General features: G+C 41.7%; 1 protein-coding gene across 3 annotated transcripts in view; it reads right to left on the bottom strand.

Moving 5' to 3' along the window:
- AFF1 (AF4/FMR2 family, member 1) overlaps positions 1 to 18,144 on the bottom strand; it is a 212,722-nt gene that overhangs the window by 84,832 nt on the left and 109,746 nt on the right. For 2 of the 3 annotated variants that reach the window (XM_011951799.1, XM_011951800.1), the window contains 2 exons: positions 13,120 to 13,240; positions 11,800 to 12,708 (listed from right to left, as the gene is read on the bottom strand). In XM_011951799.1, the coding sequence (XP_011807189.1) occupies positions 11,800 to 12,708; positions 13,120 to 13,240 (1,030 nt within the window). The remainder of the gene's footprint in view (positions 1 to 11,799; positions 12,709 to 13,119; positions 13,241 to 18,144) is intronic. The other variant, XM_011951801.1, reaches the window with a different exon arrangement.

Genomic DNA, 18,144 nt, shown 5'->3' with positions numbered 1-18,144 from the left:
CATAGACTATCATGAAAGAGATGAGTAATAGGGGAAAGATTTAAGGTAACCAAAGGTTGAGGGTAGGGGAGTTGAGAACATCTCCTTCTGTGAGATTAAACAGAAAGAGACAAATGGTGGCTGCTATGATTTGGGGGCGGGGGTGGCACTGTAGGTAGAAAGAATTGAGAGAATTCATACCTGGTGCTTCCTTCTCTGAAAGGCAGGAAGCAAAGTTAAAGGTCTCAGAGCAAGCCACACGGCCACGAAGACCAAAACTGAGTTTTACTCATCCTCTCATTTGAATCCCTGTGCCACTCTATATTTGCATGACTCATCAGACGCCAACACGAAAGCAAGGCCATGTGGAAAAACAGCACACCTTAAATAAAAGTGTATATAAGCCATCATTACTCCACAGAAACCATGTTTTGTGGCAGATGGAGCGCTGGAACTAGGAGCCAGGGTCCAGGTTTCATGTCTCCATCTGTGCCATTTACTAGCTTAAATTAAACTTAAGAGACTCAGTTCCACAGCATGTAAAATGGTGACTCCTGAAAACTGCCATATGTAAATCACAAGGTTACTGTGATAATCAAGAGAGAAACAAGTAAGTGCTTTGGAAATTAAAGGGGGAAGGGCGCTACAAGATTTTAGAGTGTATACATTTTTATAAAGTGAACTGTTTACACCAGAGATTGCCAAGCCATGGGAATGCCGTTCTTCAGGAGTGAGCTCACAGAGCAACTAAGCCATCAGGCAGGAGTAGGGTAGAGTTGGGGTTGTGGGGCGGGGGGATGTTGAACGACAGCGGTGGGGGTTTAAAACTATGGCAAACCCATTCTTAAAAGCTTGATAACCTAAGGAAATTCTTTCACTAGGCTTTTCATTTGTTTACTTATTTTTAATACTTTAAAATCAAATATTAGGGGCTTTATTCACTTAGACTTTTAACTGGGAATTAATGGTCCACTTGATCTAATTCCAACTTCATTTCTACAGTATGTTTCAATAAACAATATGATCAGAGTCTTCCTAACTCCCCAACATCACTAATTCCCCATTTTGATAACCCTCTGTCCAAATTCTATCTTTTTCTTAAGGCCCAGTTCAAATTTCTACTCTAATCACTTCCACCACTACCAAGAGTAACATAGTAAGAGTATGGAACTCTTACTATGCACAAGGCACTGGCCTAAGTAATTCAAAGATTACCTCAGTCTATTAGACCCACTTTACAGATGAATAAACTGGTAACACAGGAAGGTTAGGTTCCTTGCCCGAAGTCTCACAGAATTACAAGCCCAAGCTGTACTGCCTGCCATGAAGCCAAAATAATTCTCCCTCTTTTATTAATGATTCTTGTTTTTGTCTAAATTACTCAATAAGTAACTAAAGAACTTCAAAAGCTGGCCCTATCTTGCCACCAGGCCCATCTACCCACTGCTCTCCTCTGCCCATGCCCAATCTCCTGGAGCCACAAGCCCTGCCACTCCCACTAGACTTTCCTCAGTGTCTTGCTTCTACGTCTTTTCTCTTCCTAAGCCTTTGGCCTGGATGTACCTTTCACCAGAGTGCAAAGTGCTTCAAAAGTCAACCCTTAAAAAAAAAAAAAAAAAAAAAAAGCTTCCACTTTTGAAAGGCAGTATAATGTAGGTGTTGTGGTTAAGGCTGTGGACTCTGGAACCAGACTACTTGAGTCTGGATTTCAGATCCACTGGCAAAAGCCTCCAGAAGCTTGGACAACCAATCTCTCCGTACCTCTAAATCTCTCAGTAAAACAGGATGGTAACAGTACCTACCACATGGGATCATCATGAAGATGAAATGAGTTAGCACCTATAAAGCACTTACAACAGTTTCCATCATAATGTGAACAAGGGGACTATGCCAGCATTGTATTATGAAGAGTTCCGTCTTACCTTGTTCATAGTGATTACATTTTGGATTTTTATGCTATGTCATAATAAATGTATTGTGCATGTGTCTTTCTTTCCTATTAGCTCCCTTTATATCTAACGGGTGTTCAAATATTTGTTGACAGAAAAGAATGTAAAAATACGAATCCTTCTATGACAAAGAAACAAAGTTGTTTTTAAAAAACATTTTGTAAGAATGTTCATATTATTTAATAGGAAAAATTTTTTTTCACAAGTTCCATGTTCTCAAGCATGAAAAAATGCTGGAAGTAACAAATTCTAATTATACCATAGAGTTCTATTTTAAATTTTTCTAAAATGCAACAGCAAATACTTGCTTTGGGGTAGAGTATTTTAAAAATTCAGCTTTAAGGAAAAAGAGAATCCATAAAGTGTGGGATTAAGAATAACTGGGGCTAGGCATGGTGGCTCACGCTTGTAATCCCAGCACTTTGGGAGGCCGAGGTGGGCAGATCACGAGATCAGGAGTTCGAGACCAGTCTAGCCAACAGAGTGAAGCCCTATCTCTACTAAAAAATACAAAAATTAGCCAGGCGTGGTGGCACATGCCTGTAATCTCAGCTACTCGGGAGGCTGAGGCAGGAGAATCACTTGAACCCGGAAGGCGGAGGTTGCAGTGACCTGAGATCGCACCAGTGCACTCCAGCCTGGGTGATAGAGCTAGACTCTGTCTCAAAAAAAAAAAAAAAAGAATAACTGGAAATATACATAACATAGAATGCCTTCCTTTCTTAATTCATGCAGTTCAATTCAAAGCTCCAAATTCTTGTCCAATATGAGTTTTCAGAGTTCTATTATTTGTAAACTGGAATAAAAAACCTAAGGTGATTTATCTAAAGGACATAGCTAGAAATAGGACCTCTAATTACTTAAATACCGAAGCCTCCAGATTAAAACATTAAACCTCAAAACCCTTCAGCCAAAGGGATTAAGAAGATTAGAATGGGCTTCACAAATTGCCACGGGGTTAGGAAAAAAAATGCAGAGAGAAAGTAGGCCAAATTTAAAGAGGGAATGAAATGAAGTTCAAGGGAAAATTAATAGTTTGTGTGGACTCTAGACCTCTGTGGGAAAAACCATCAATCGAGTGATCTCAACAATTAAAGAAAGGAACAAAATCAATGTAAAAATAGCTGCTTATAGAGTTCTTGGGAAATGTGAACATGCAAAGTTAACCTTGGAAAATAATGATTTTCAAATTGCTGTTGGCAACTGGAGAGAAGAAATACAAGATCAAAAAACAAACTTACTATGTTAACATGAACCAGGATTCTCTCTTAGGAGGAACTGTTTAAACATCTCATGAGTATTGGTCACCCCCACCAAAACAGCCAAAATCAAACCACTAACTCAGTCATCAACAAGATTCCCCTTGGAATATCTGGGTTTCTGTCCCTGAAGATTATCAGTTGGCTCAAAATAAAACACAATTAATCTAGAGAAGAGCTAAAATGACCCGGGTGGCTATGTGAGAGCCTGGGAGAGCACATGCAGTCTGGCAAGATTCAAAAGAATTGAATGTCTGTATTTTGGCAAAGGCACAACTGGAGAGACTCAGGGGGATCCAATAACCATCCACAAACATCTCAAGTGTGAAAACAAGGAGGAACAGGAATTTCTTATCCTGGTACTAAATGTACTTCGGACATTTTCAAGAAGGAATAGAGAGTGAAATGCACAAAGTAAAAACAATTCCAATTAATAACACCCAAAAAATTCTTTCAGTTTCAATTTTATGCTCTCCTCTTGGGCTACTACAAGCAATTCTATTCTTTGCATTAACTTATTTTTTTTTTAGCAATTTAAGAGCTTTTCAAAAATATTGTGTCTATATTACTTAAAAAGTTTCCTTCAGAGTTTAAAGTGTTTCTTCAAAAGACTGCCAGGTTCAGCCTGGGCAACACCACAAGACCTTGTCTCTACAAAAAATAAAAATAAATCAGCCAAGCACGGTGCCGTGTGCCTGCAGTCCTAGCTACTCAGGATGGTAAAGGTGGAGCATTGCTTGAACCCAGGAGTTTAAGGCTGACGTGAGCTGTGATTGTGCCACTGCACTCCAGCCCAGTTGACAGAGAGAGAGACTGTCTCTAAAAAGAAAATTTTTAATAAATAAAATTAAAAGATTGCCAGGTTCCAGAAATTGCCTCTACTCAGCCAATAATCTGATTTTTTCCCCTGAATTCTCCAGTTTGTAAATACTGGCTAAAAGTGTGGGGGGTGGTAGGGAGAGTAAGGAGAAAGAAAAGAAAACAAGTCCTACAGGCCAAACAAAATAATTTGTCTGCAGGCCCAACCTAGCCCTCAGGCCGCTTGTTTACAGCTTCTGCTCTAAAAAACTTGCCTGTCACTATTTTAAAACTTTTATATTTAGATCTTTTCAGGTTTAAAATTTGGCCTCTAAAGTGCAGGTGACTTATTCTTCATGCTTTCTTACAAGCGGTTTGGAAGTCATCTGCTCCAGGCACCACCCATGGCAGCAGGGAATTCTGCACACTGATAACTTTACTCTGCTATCAATTTCCTAACACATTTAGGTCATGTAGGTCTGCCCAGGCTCACTGAGGTCCAGCTTACAGAATCTAGAGTTACCATAACAAAACATTTTTAGAAAACAGAACCTGAAAAGCTAGATAAGACTGTGTCATAATCTTCTACCTTCCCTATGCTTGAAAATGTTGGGGGCAGAACAAAGAAAAACATGAGCTGCGGAGGAAAAGAGGAGTCTTGGGGATCCCACTCCTGTGTTTCTCCCCTGAGGCTACTCTGACATCCTACTCAGGAATGAAAGCCCCATCTATCAGTTCAGTGTGATCCTTGCGCCTGAGACCCACATGGTGGGGGGGCTTCTTGAGCCACTGGGAGGGCCCCCCCAGCTCCCTTTGGCCCACCAACTTTTCCGGAACAGTTGTCATTTCCAGGCTACAGATCAAACTGCAAGAGATATAGTTTCCTCAGGCCACCTAGGGGAGGGCCTGGGAATTTTTATTTTTAACAATTTGTGTTTTTAACAGGCTTCCCAGGTGATTCTGATGTGCTGCCAAGTTTCAGAATAAATGAAAAATTCCCTTTGATCTATGGTACTGGGCTTATATCCTGGGAAGAATTATCTAATGGTCTCTGCACACGGTGTGGCATAAGCCAGTGGCACATGCTATTCCTTCTTCCTGGAATACTGACACTGCTTAAGCCCCAACACCCCTCACTTGGGCCATTCCTACTCACCTTCAGCTCTCATTCGAATAGTACTTCCGCAAATAGTACTTCCTCAGAGAAGCCTTACTCAGCTACTTAGTTCTAAGTCACAATCCCCTCTTACAGCTCTTAGAATAGCTTGTAGTTTCCCTTATAGCACTTGTCAAAGCTTCTTTTACATGGATCTGAGTGATTAGTTGACTAATGTCAGTTTCTAACTGGACAGTTAAGGTCCAAGAGGACTGGAAGCACCTGGTTTTGCCCACCATTGTAACCTCATCCCCAGAACCAGGCCTGGCACACAACAGGGGCTCGAGATATTTTGGTTAAAATGCTGAATACATGATGTGTTTGTGAGAGAGTGAGCAGCTTAAATGTGTTTTGAGAGGTGCAGGAGCAGGATATGCACCATCGGCATATCCAGAAGTAAACTGCCTGAAGGTTTAAATCATCTGGTAATAGGGAAGTTCCTCTTCTTGAGGTTTCAGTTAAATATGGAAGTAGGAAAGAATGTTTGTACATGTGAATGCAAAGTGAATCACTATCACACAGTTTTCCACTGTGGGTTAATTCATGCAGTTGTTAGGCTGGTAGTTGATTGAAAATAGGAGGCTCAACTTAAGAGCTGCAATGAATCAAAGTGGTCCAACAATGAATGTGCACTTGGGTCTCAGAAATTAGATGCAAGCATGTGGCAACAAAACGTTCCTAACATGATGCCACAAGAGGCTACAAGGAAGAGAGTAATTGCTTTGCAGAAATCAGTCACAATCAGGACTCAAAACTAGACTGATCTGGAGGAGGAATTAAGTAAGACCATAGAAGGATTCTTAGTTACACATGCTCAGTCCCAAGGTTTTAGATACCTACTAAATAAACACAAACAAATCCCAAATTATTTCCAGTCTTGACATTTTCCCAGAGTTAGACTGCTATTTATGACTGCCACTTGTCATCTCTACCTGGATGCATAGCAGCATCTCAAACTTAACACATGATCTTAATATATGACCCAACCAGAGTTCTTAGTTTTCCAGGTCATTTCCCTCTCAGTACCTGGTATCATCCCACCATCCTTGCCTTTCAAGTAAAAAGCCTACCAGCCTTGTTTGATGCCATACCTTCCCTCACCTCAGGCCACTCATATCTTCTGTCAGTCACAGAGCCCTATCAGTTCCCTGCCTAACAAATTCAGAATTTGTCCACTTCGCACCATGTACATGGCTACTATCCTACCCTAAGCCAGTATCATTTCCCATCTCCCAACTGGTCTCCAGGCTTCCACCTTTGCCCTTCTCATCCATTTCCCACCCAGGAGCCAGAGTTACAGTTTTTTAAAAAAAAAAAAAAAAAAAAAAAAAAAGTAGGTATGTCCCTCCCCTGCTCAACATTATCCAGTGGTCTCCATCACAAATAATACTCAAATGCCCTTTCATGGCCAATAAGGCCTCCATGGTCTTACTACTGCCCATGTCTCCAGTCCCATCTCACATCCTCCCCTCACTCTCAGTGTTCCAACCATACTCCCCTCATTTCTGTTTATTTTGGGTGGCAGGGGCAGTTGAGACAGGGTCCTGCTGTCGCTCAGGCTGGGGTTCAGTGGCAGTATCTCGACTCACTACAAACTCAGCCTCTCAGGCTCAAATGATCCTCCTATCTCAGCCTCCTGAGTAGCTGGAACTACTTCTAATTTTTTCCCAGTAGCTGAGAAAACTTTTTAATTTTTTTTATAGAGACAGCATCTCACTATGTTGCCCAGGCTGGTCTTGAACTCCTGGGTTCAAGTGATCCTCCCACCTTGGCCTCCCAATGTGCTGGGATTAACAAGGCCATTCCTTTTCCTAAGTTCAGGCCTTCACACTTGTTTCCTCTGCCTGAAATGAAATACATCTCTGAGCTCTGCATGACTGACACATGTTCATCTTCCATGTCTCTGTGAAAGGTGCCTCTTCAGAGCATCCTGTGCTGACCACCACTTTTAAGTCAGCCTCCTCTGATTCATCTCATCCTCATCACCCTCTTCACTTCTTGCGGCACTCTTATCAATGCCTATGATTTCATTGTATCTGTATTATCAATGCTCCCCATTAGAATAGATGGTCTATGGCTGGGCGCGGTGGCTCACGCCTGTAATCCCAGCACTTTGGGAGGCCGAGGTGGGCAGATCACAAGGTCAGGAGATTGAGACCATGGTGAAACCTCGTCTCTACTAAAAATACAAAAAAATTAGCCGGGCGTGGTGGCGGGCACCTGTAGTCCCAGCTACTCAGGAGGCTGAGGCAGGAGAATGGCATGATCCCGGGAGGCAAAGCTTGCAGTAAGCCAAGATCGCGCCATTGTACTCCAGCCTGGGGAACAGAGCGAGACTCCATCTCAAAAAAAAAAAAAAAAAAAGAATAGATGGTCTATGAGACCAGGGATCTGTCTAGCTTGATCTCAGCTGTATCACCAAGAGCCTAGTACAGTGCATGGAACACAGTGGAAGGTTAATATCAGTTTGTTGGGCCGGGCGCAGTGGTTCACATCTGTAATCCCGGCACTTTGGGAGGCTGAGGCGGGCGGATCATGAGGTCAAGAGATTGAGACCATCCTGGCCAACATGGTGAAACCCCATCTCCAATAAAAATATATATATACAAAAAATTAGCTGGGCATGGCGGCACACGCCTGTAGTCCCAGCTACATGGGAGGCTGAGGCAGGAGGATCACTTGAATCCAGGAGGTTGAGGCTGCAGTGAGCCAAGATTGTGCCATTGCACTCCAGCCTAGAGACAGAGCAAGACTCTGTCTCAAAAAACAAAACAAAATAAACAAAATACCAGTTTGTTGAAAGGATAAGTTAAAAAAGAAAGAAGGAAGGAAGGAAACAAAGAAAGAAACAAAGAAAGGGAAAAGAAAAGGAGGAATGATGAAAGATAAAAGTGAGGCCAAGAAACACAAGAGGAAATAAAACTCACTGTATCCTCCATGGTTCTGCTGTTAGGTTCAGTCTGGGTGACAAAGCACAACTCTTCTGGTCAAAAACACAAACATGTCACCACTGCCACCAATGCTGCCACCAAACAGCAAGTCAAAAGAACTAACTCTAACTCAAGTCAAAAGTTCTAGCTCTGGCTCTGATATTAACTACAACTTTTTGCAAAATGAAGGACTTTACCCTTTTAGACCTTATTTGTAAAATGAAAGAGCTGTGCCCTTAGCTTTAAAATTCAAACATTCTAAATTCAGTATATGATTTGGTATACCCATCTCTGCTTATTCCATTTCTCCTTTTCAATAAAAAGCCTATCTAGCACATAAATCCTCTATCTGAAACCTCTATCTAGGCAGACCTCCCCACCTCCACATTCCATCCCAATGCCCCCAGCCTCAGGGTCCACGTGCATGAGCACTCACAGAGATACCACGGCTTCTCTCTCTTTCACTTGTTATCTCTAGATAGAAAAGAGTGATATAAAGAAATCCCAGTCTTCCAATTGGGCAGGTCCACCTCTGATGTGGCAACTCCGCAGCTGGAAGGGATCTACGTGAGATCAGGGAGTTCTGGGCCTGGCCTCAGATTGGTCACTTCACACTGCTAGACATCTTCCAGTTGACGTATAACTAAAACAGACACTCCCAGAGAAAACCAAGTGCAGACTTTTGTGGTCCAGGCTTCTAGTCAGAAATCGACCTTTTGATAATTTTTTCCCTTAGGATCTTTGGAAGAACTACACTTTAATTCTGAGATAGACTTATCCCAGAGAAGAATATGAGTTTTTACAGTATCAACTAAAATATAAAATGAAGTATTTCCCATGAGGGGAAAGGAAAGGACAGGGAGTAAAGAATCCACACTTAGGTGGCTAGAGAATGAAGGAACATAAAACACAAAAAATAGAGTGGCTTTCCAATTTGGGTTCATTTGTAAAATTACTATTTCACAGAAGCAGTGGGAAGGGGTAGGGGAGAAATGAAACAAACCACAAAACAGAACTATCTTCACACTCAGAGTGCTAGGCAAGAGAAAATTTCCTGACTTGCCTTAGGACCAATTAAGCAAATAAAGGAAAATCACTCAGCTACTCCCACACCCCCTTCTCCCAGCTCTACCAAGAGCCAGCTTCCCCTTCTGCCCCAAACCCAAAACTAACCCAGGCTATTGCTAATATTCTCACCTATATTCAAAGTTTACCTGCTCTGGGGCCAATTCCCACATTTTTGGTCCCACATCTCTACACTTTCCTTGGGTTCACCAGAATAATCATCCTTGGATTCACAAGAAATATTAAAATTTGAAATTTAAAATTCAAGTATATTTTTAAAACTTTCAAAAATACCCATTTTGCTAAGTGTGTAAACAGAAAATTAATGTTAAGTCTGTGAAATATGAGATCTTTGTTAAAAGAGCAAAATCAAATCCAAAACCTGGCCAGAGAACTCCAAGATCCCTGCTTCCCGGATTGACGACTCCTTCATTCCACGCTCTTGGCTCCTAATTTGTCCTTACATGGGTCACCTAGAGCCCTCCATCTGTCTGACCCCCTCAGTTCCATCCTCCCACTCACCAACAGCGCCACGGGGCTCCCAGGCAGTTGGCACCACAGCTGCCACTGCCTGGCATGAGAACTCTGGCCGAGACCAGAGGGAACCATCGCATTAAAGAAAATGCTGACTGAACAGAGGCTGCAGATGAAAGGTTTACTTCTACTCCATCGTTGATAGCAGATGCACTGGTGCCAAGAAAACCCCCATTCTTCAATAACCAAATTTATGGAGGATTTTGTTCCTCAGAAAACATGTAAGAGCCAATTAACATAGTCCTATGTTCGAAATACGTATTAAATATAAGGGGTTTTATGACACTGAAGAATCTCAACTCAGCCTACTTATTTCCACCCAAGAAAGCAGTAAGTTAACTGGAATCCTCTCCCAGAAAAATCTACTAGGAAACCTAGGGCTGAATTACACAGGTTCTTTAAGTACCTAGTTCCAGAGAGAGAAAACTCAATTGTTCTCTAATTGTTCATAAGTGTAGGCTGATCTCTACACTAGACTAATCTGTCCTGCAGCAAGGACTGCTTTCTCTGGCACAGAATCTTGCACTTAAGCATATGGTTGGGCATTTGGTAGACAATGTAAATATTTGCTAATTTGTCTAAAAATTGTTTTAAGGCAATTTTTTTAGGTTATTTTTAGAAAGAATGTTAAGTTGTCCCACCCTTTTTTTTTTTAAACTGGGAACATACAGCTAACCCTATTTGATAAAGAAAGCAAAGAAACTATCATTGAGGTCTTTACTGCCTGAATTATAAGGCAGGCGGAGTGACTGTTTTGAGGAGAGAGAATCTCACTTTATTTTGCCTTCATTCAGCTGCCTACTCCTTCCTCCGTCACAGCACAATATGTTCAATAAATGGCTCAATGCATTAAATCTTTGTAAGTTAGGATCGGAGGTGCAGTTCTGCCATCTTGGTCATTTCTACCATTGCTTTTAGTCCTTCCTTCTTATTTTTCCTAAACAAGTGGCATTCAGAAGACATCTGGAAGCACACAGCTCAAGAGCTCAGTGAGAACAGCACCCCAACCTCCCTCTTCTAAACCAGAAGCTGACACCAGAAAGTTACAGGTTGTCCTCCTGGAAGATAAAAGTTATCTTTCCGGGTAGGAATCACGCCCCCACCTAAGGAATTTTACCTTCTGGCATTATGTAAGACATATCTGGATGGCACAAATGTCTTTGAGCAATGGAGATGCAAATTAGAATGTTTATACAATAGATGTAACTAAACCATAGACTTTACATTAAAAGATAAGTTTTAAAATTCACTTCAAACATTTCACTTCGGACTACTAATCTTAATTTTGGAGAAACTGGTACCACTTTAAACTTTCAGTGATAGGATGTATGCTCTGATTCTCCTCATTGAAACACAATGCTGCTGTTCATCCACAGAGTAGAAAAAGAAATTTTTTTTTTCTTGGTTTTAAGAAGTACAGCATTTGGGTTACTTTTAAAACCCATAGTTGAACAACATTCTGTATTATATTTGTGACTCACTCTCAAGTGAAATGTCACCATACACCCACTCTTCTTTTTTAGGTGATAAATAATAAAATATTAGAACAGAACTTTAGTTACAAAGTTCCTTACAATTTACAGGGAATAAGTCCTTTTAAAATAATAAAAATTAAGAGACTCTGTCATCTTGTTTTTACTTTTTTACAGTTTAGATCTCAGGAAAAACTAACTGGGTCTGAGGAGGTATTAATCAAAAAACTTTCTTCTTCACATTGTTATCCCAGTGTCTCCCAAAACAATAAATAAAGACACCTGAAAACCTTTCTGAAACTTTCTGGTAACCGAAATCTTCTCTATCTTGATTGGGTTTGGGATCCTACAGGTGTATCTATTTTTCAAAACACAAACTGTACTCTAATGATCTCTATGCTTTACTGTATATAAATTTTGGCTCAACAAAAAGGTTCTCTAAACCTTTCTGCAAACTGCATTTCAATATCTATAATCAGTTGTCCATCTCAGAGCTGAGGTTTTCATGGGTTATTAACAAGATCCTAAAGCCAAAAAGAACTCCCCCTACCCAAAAGCCACGGACTAACCTCCCCACCTTGCCCCACATCCGCCGGACATTTTCATCTCAAATCCGTCTTTGAATCGGAATTGCCCAAGATAAGAAATTCCACACACCTCAACTGACTGAGAAGGCATCTTCAGTTTGGTGAGCTTGGCTTTGGCAGGCACTTTCAAGTCTGCTTTTTCAAAGGTCTGCTGTCGATAGTCCTCCGGCAGTGGTTTCAGTTCAGGGGATTCACTAGGAGCCTGATCTTGACCATCCATGGGTCGGACATAAGCCGTGGGCTTCTGCTGCATTGCAACACTTTTTGAGGGAAGGGAGGGAGGTGGAAATGTCTGAGAAGGTGGCTGGGGAGGGGCCACCAAACTGTCTTGAAGGGTCTCTTTATCATGGACTTTCACTGCTAGGTCCTTGGGAGATTTGGCTGGGCAACAGCCTTTACTGTTACTGTTGCTGTTGCTGCCATGAACCTTGCTGCTTCCTTGCGTCCGGGGAAGAGTTTGCTGGTTGGAATGTATAGGTGACAAAGGGGGAACTGGGGAAGGCAAAGAGGAGATTAAGGAAGAAAGCTCCCTCTCTGGAGCGGAGTCTGTCACTGAAGCACAGTGGTCTCCGTCAGCTCTTCGGTCACCTTTCTTGTGATGACTAGAGCCATATCCCTCCTGACCAAGGCGATCCTGGGTCAGGTGCTGGCTGTCTGGTGGGCCGTAGCTTTTGGCATGGAGACTTGGCATTGGTTCAGTTCTTGGCTGCGCCATCTTTGGATTGTGGCTAATGTTGCCAACAGAGAGTGGTCCAGACACAGGAGTGTGAATGGACTGGTGGTGGACACTAGTGTGGAAGGAGCTGGATGGAATGCTGCTCCCTTTGTCAGGAATTAAAGGATATTTCGGCTTTCCCAATCTATTTTCAGAAGCATCCAACCGATGAGTGTGGGACTTAGTACTAAGGAACTCCTTCACTTCTTCGTAGTTTCCCAACATGTTCTGTATTCGACTAGACAGCTCATCACCTTTTGCTGTCTGAAAAAAAAGGAGAATTTGAGAATGAAAAAAACTAAGGAAAACTACCATTTAACAAACCACGTTATATAATACTATTAAGGAAAAAACTCTGAACTTAATGTATGACATGTAGAATTTAATGTGCCATTTTAACTCAATTCCCCTGTTGAGAAGACTATCATGGACACATATTACTAACTGTAGAAGACTAACATTACAAAAGAAAACCACAAGCTTTGGTAATTCTGACTAACAACGTTCAGAGAATTTTCATACTTTGTTTTCAAAAATCTCTAGAATAAGGCAGAATAAGTTATCTTATTTTCACAGCTGTGACCCTTGTTCGAACTCAATTATACTGAATTGTTTCATCATAGGGTTCAATATTGTGATAAATCAGACCTTCAACTTCTAGTATTCAGTAAATACCTTGTAGGGCTCTCCAAAAAGGGGAATCTTTTCAGGAAATGCCTCTTTCTCTTGGTGAGCTTCCTGGTTGCGTCTTTCCTTCTCTCTAATTCGAAGCAGGTTTCTGTCGTCATTGTACAAACTGTTTCAGATGCCACAAAAGAACGAAAACAATAAAATTTATCAGTCTCCAAGTTTTGTCATGCATACATACATGCGAGAAGGGAGGCGAGGACAGGTCTGGGAAGAAGCAATGATAATGGCTGTGATTTAAAGAAAGCCTAAGTTCCTTAACCCAGCCTTAGGCTGAGGCCTCAGTCACTTGGCTGTGACCCTCCAGCCTGGGGTCCTGGCTCCCAAAACCCAAGCATTCACTCTGGGCTATGGTCTCCATCATGGCTCAGAACTGATTCCAAACTGAACAGCCTTTTATAGGCAGCAGTGGAACTGAGACAAGATTAATGATATTTTTATTTTCAGCTTGCAAAATATGGGGTAGAGGTGGAAGCTTTTCATCTGCAGGACTCAGCAGGATGTGAACTTTAGAAAGGCTGCTTTCCTGGATCAGTAGCGTACATTTGGAAAGATTAAAATCAAAAGGCTTATTTCATAATTAAAAGATTACCAGGCACCCAAAACAGCATTTACTTTCTCAGCCTGCTCTACTGGGAGTGTCTTGGCATGTAAACCCCACAAAAAATGATTTTTATTTCTCATTTCAAATGTCAGGGATGAGAAAATCCAATTATAGATGTCAGCTCTACCTACGGAGAATGCTTTATAATCTGACTGCCCTACTTAAACCACATAAAAATGTATCCTAAATCAGCCCTGGCACCAAAGGGGTTAAATGATATTCACCGAGAAACAAATTAGAGATGGAGACCAAAGGAAGTGCAGTTCTAGCCAACACATAAACCAAAAGTGGGCTTGCCTCACTATCGGCACCATGGGCCACTTCCCAGCCCTCACATGCAATGTATGATTAAAAAGTGACATAAGAACTATAAAATGACTTCTGTCTTCATAGACTTGCTCCTAGGGAATCTACTGAATGTTTTCTCCCAATGCCGTTTGAACAAACAGGAAAATATTTGATTGTCTAGTTAAGGCTGTCGGTACCTTTGGAAATTCTAGCCCTGATGTCAGACACCCTTCCCCACCCCCTTTCCCAGCCTCTTTGCCCTCTTCTGACTTCTCTTATTTCCTCTGACAAGAGTCTACTGGTCTCCCTGCCTCCCCCACATCTTATCCCTTTAATTCAGCCTTCTCATGAAAAGAGACCTGATTTAAGGCCCTGGTTCTCATGTCACCATCCATATTTTAAAATAACAAGGATTTGATGGCTCTTTACTACTGCTGAATAACCTCTAAATTCTTGCTTTGGCATTAAAATTCCCCTGTAATCTGATGCAGATCTACTCTCTAGAAATTATCCACTGTCCCCCTGCAGGCCACATGCATTCTACCTGACAGTCAGTCAGTCACCTCCATCCCCTGAACATACCCTGCAAGGCAGCCTCTTGCTCTAATTTCCATCAGGCTCTCTTTACTGAAATCAATTCTTCCAGAGCCAGCTTCCCTAGGAAGTATGACTCTCTTACAAACCACCTCTATATTCCAGTCACACCTGACTACTCCCCATTCCTCAGTGATATCCTAGACTTTGATGATTTCATTCCAGCCACAAATTTCCACTCCCTCTCTCTCCACCACACATCCCCATCCTTAATTTTCAGCTTCCAGCAAATCTCTGGAATGATTCGAGTGTCACTCACTCTAAAGGTAAAGGCTTCCTCAAATCCACCAAGTATGTGCTTACTTAACACATCAGTTAGTTCTCTCTCCTCCTCCCCTCTCCCCTAGCACATGAACTCCATCAGAAAAGAACCTCCCAAATGTAGCACCTCTCCTGGTGCTACAGCATGGTACTCTGCACAGAAGCTAATCATTCAATACTTTTAGATTAAAAAACAGCCACTACACTTAAATATTTTTATAAACTTAACTCTTTAAAAAAGATTTAACTCTGGAAGACACATACATATTTTTATTTTTAAAAATCATCTAAAAAGTAATGTGGCATTTCTATAGCCTTTTAATCTATGGGAATAGGATGCACAGAGAGAAATTAGCTGCCTGACTGAATTCGCTACAATGTGGTAAATAACAATCTCCTTAGGCCGGGCACAGTGGCTCAGACCTGTAATCCTAGCACTTTGGGAGGCTGAGGCGGGTGGATCACGAGGTCAAGAGATCAAGACCATCCTGGCCAACATGGTGAAACCCTGTCTCTACTAAAAATACAAAAATTAGCTGGGTGTGGTGGCATGTGTCTGTAGTGCGAGCTACTCGGGGGGGGGCTGAGGCAGGAGAATCGCTTGAACCCAGGAGGCAGAGGCTGCAGTGAGCTGAGATTGCACCACTGTACTCCAGCCAGGGCGACAGAGCAAGACTCTGTCTCAAAAAAAAAAAAAGAATTATCTTCTCAGACCTGTGTGTATCAAAAACTTTTCCTAGACGATGGATATTGCAATTATCAGATTTTAAAATAACTCTTAAAACCACAAAGTTAATAATTTATGCTAGTCAAAATACTGAAAAGGAGCTGCTGCTGAACTAGAAACTGGTCATGGAGTCTTCTGCAATGGAGTCTGAGTCTCACCTGTTTCAGAGAGTTAAACTTACTTCTGGTTGGCAGTAGCACACTGGACTTGATGATACTCAATTCCTTTCAATTGTTTTATGATTTTGGTAATTCCTCTTGTTGGTTCAAAAGATCATACGCCATTAGCATATAACCATAGAAGCCAAGTAATCAGATTGATCAGGAAATAACTTTCCTTCAAACTTGTTTTACAGCCACTTTGAGCCAGTTTGCAGGGAGGAGCTAAGCAGGCAACCATCCTCTGAGCAACTAAGCTTCTCTTCTCCCAAACTATCCAGTGCATGCACCTTGCAGCAGTCAAGACAGGCCGATGGGTGAGTGGGTGGGGGGAAGCTTACCATGAGCATGTGTTTGTCTGCTTGGCTCTTCTCACCACCAAGGGAGCTCTCCCCTCCTGATATGCCACTTACAACAGAGGAGTCCCTACAGCTAGTCAGTCTTCAGCCTTAGGCTCCACTTCACAGGGCAGAGCTCCACCCCTTCTAAATAAATGCTACCTTTGTCTCAGAGAAGGGAACTCCAAATGGCAATTCTCAGTCCAGGATCCAAAAGGGGGGGTGTAAACAGTTACACCTCAACTAACAGGCTGCTCAGAGTCCTTAACTTTCTCATCAATTCCACACACTCAATTTTCCTTTAACAAATTTACATTACTAAAATATTTTTAAATCAAACAACTCAGCCTTGTATTAGCCTTATCTCAGCATCAGTTGGGTTTCTCCCATACTTCCAGATTTTCATTCCAAAATATTGAAAATTGCTACAGAAATAACCAGAAGAACCCAATTAAGCCATTCTTTCACAGAATTCCTAACACTAGTTTATTACTACATGATTCTAAAATCAAGAAGTCTCCCACAGGGAGGAAATCCTATTAAATTAAGGATTCTAGTTAATTAAGGTTTTACTTCATTAGTGTCAAAAAATAAAAATAAAAAAAACCCAGACTAAGATTTTATCGGCAGACATGTAATTCTACACCTATTCTGAGACAAATTTTCTTTTTATGATTCACCATCACCTTCAACTAAAAGCCCTGTTAGTGAGGTGAAAAAGGACATCATGGATATCGCTGGTAGGATGAGTTTTATGAGGTCCAGGCTTTGTGAAAGAAACTTGCTCTCCCCACACTGTCCAACAACTCCCTCTTGGGTGGAACTCACAAAAGCTCCTGGGCAGGGCAAAGGAAGACCTAAGAGGTAGGAAGTTCACAGGAGTAGAGGTAGGCTTTGAGCCCCTGCTCTGGGTTGCCTCCTTTGTCCTTGCGACTAAATTGTTTTACCAGTCACACTGAATCGCTTTCTGGTTTCTTGTTGCAAATTTGCAATGGCTTAGGGAATGATCTGTTAAAAGCTCCCAGGCAAATCTTTGGTGAATATTTCCTTTTTCTTGGTTCCATTTTGAGATAAAGGAATATGAAATTTTAAAAATAAACCCACTAGTCATATCATAAGTAAACCTTTGTTCAGCCTATACACATCACTGTTTAAACCAAGGTGTAAGCAAGGAAGAGGCAAATGGGAAAATTTTTAAATGAGGGAATTTTAGGAAGCAGCAAATGCCCTACATGATTCACAAACTCTGTAGTAACTCTTTTTTTTTTCCAGATGGAGTCTCACTCTGTCGCCCAGGTTGGAGGGCAGTGATCTCGGCTCACTGCAACTTCTGACTCCTGGGTCCAAGCGATTCTCCAGTCTCAGCCTCCCAAGTAGACAGGATTAGATGCACCTGCCACCACACCTGGCTAATTTTTATATTTTTAGTAGAGAGAGGGTTTCATCAAGTTAGCCACGCTGGTCTCAAACTCCTGACCTCAAGTGATCCACCCACCTCAGCCTCCCAAAGTGTTGGGATTACAGGTGTAAGCCACCACGCCCAGCTGTCAATAATCACCTTTCAATAACTACAAGTTAACTGTCACTTTAATAAAGGTAGGTTTTTGGTTTTTTTTCAGTCCTGTGTTAAGGAAAAACACATCCCAACATCAGCCTGGCCATTCTTTCCCACTGTTTCTAATAGAATATAGTGAGTTACAAGTTCTCCTTAGCTGATTTTAGACAGTACTTTGCATTAGCTAAGAGGTTCTCAAACCTGAGTCAGTCAGTTGGAGGGTTTGTGAAAACACAGATCACAGAGACCTGCAGAGTTTCTGAGGCAGTAGGCCTGACATGGGGCCTGAGGCTTGTATGTTGAACAAGTTTCCAAGGGATCTCTAGGGGCGAAAGACAGCACATACTTTTTGGGGATCACCAAAATACAAAAGCAATGGTAACAGCAGCAGCAGCCTGGCCAAGGAATGGCATCACTTAGCATGTTAGTCAACACTGATTTTGGCACTATCACATCAGTTTTCTATTTAATTTTCAAAACAACTCCGT

The sequence above is a fragment of the Colobus angolensis genome, unplaced genomic scaffold (assembly GCF_000951035.1).
Source record: "Colobus angolensis palliatus isolate OR3802 unplaced genomic scaffold, Cang.pa_1.0 Scaffold328, whole genome shotgun sequence".
Taxonomy (NCBI): Eukaryota; Metazoa; Chordata; class Mammalia; order Primates; family Cercopithecidae; genus Colobus; species Colobus angolensis.
Note: the sequence above shows the minus strand (reverse complement) of the source record. Positions and strands in the feature narration are given on the sequence as shown.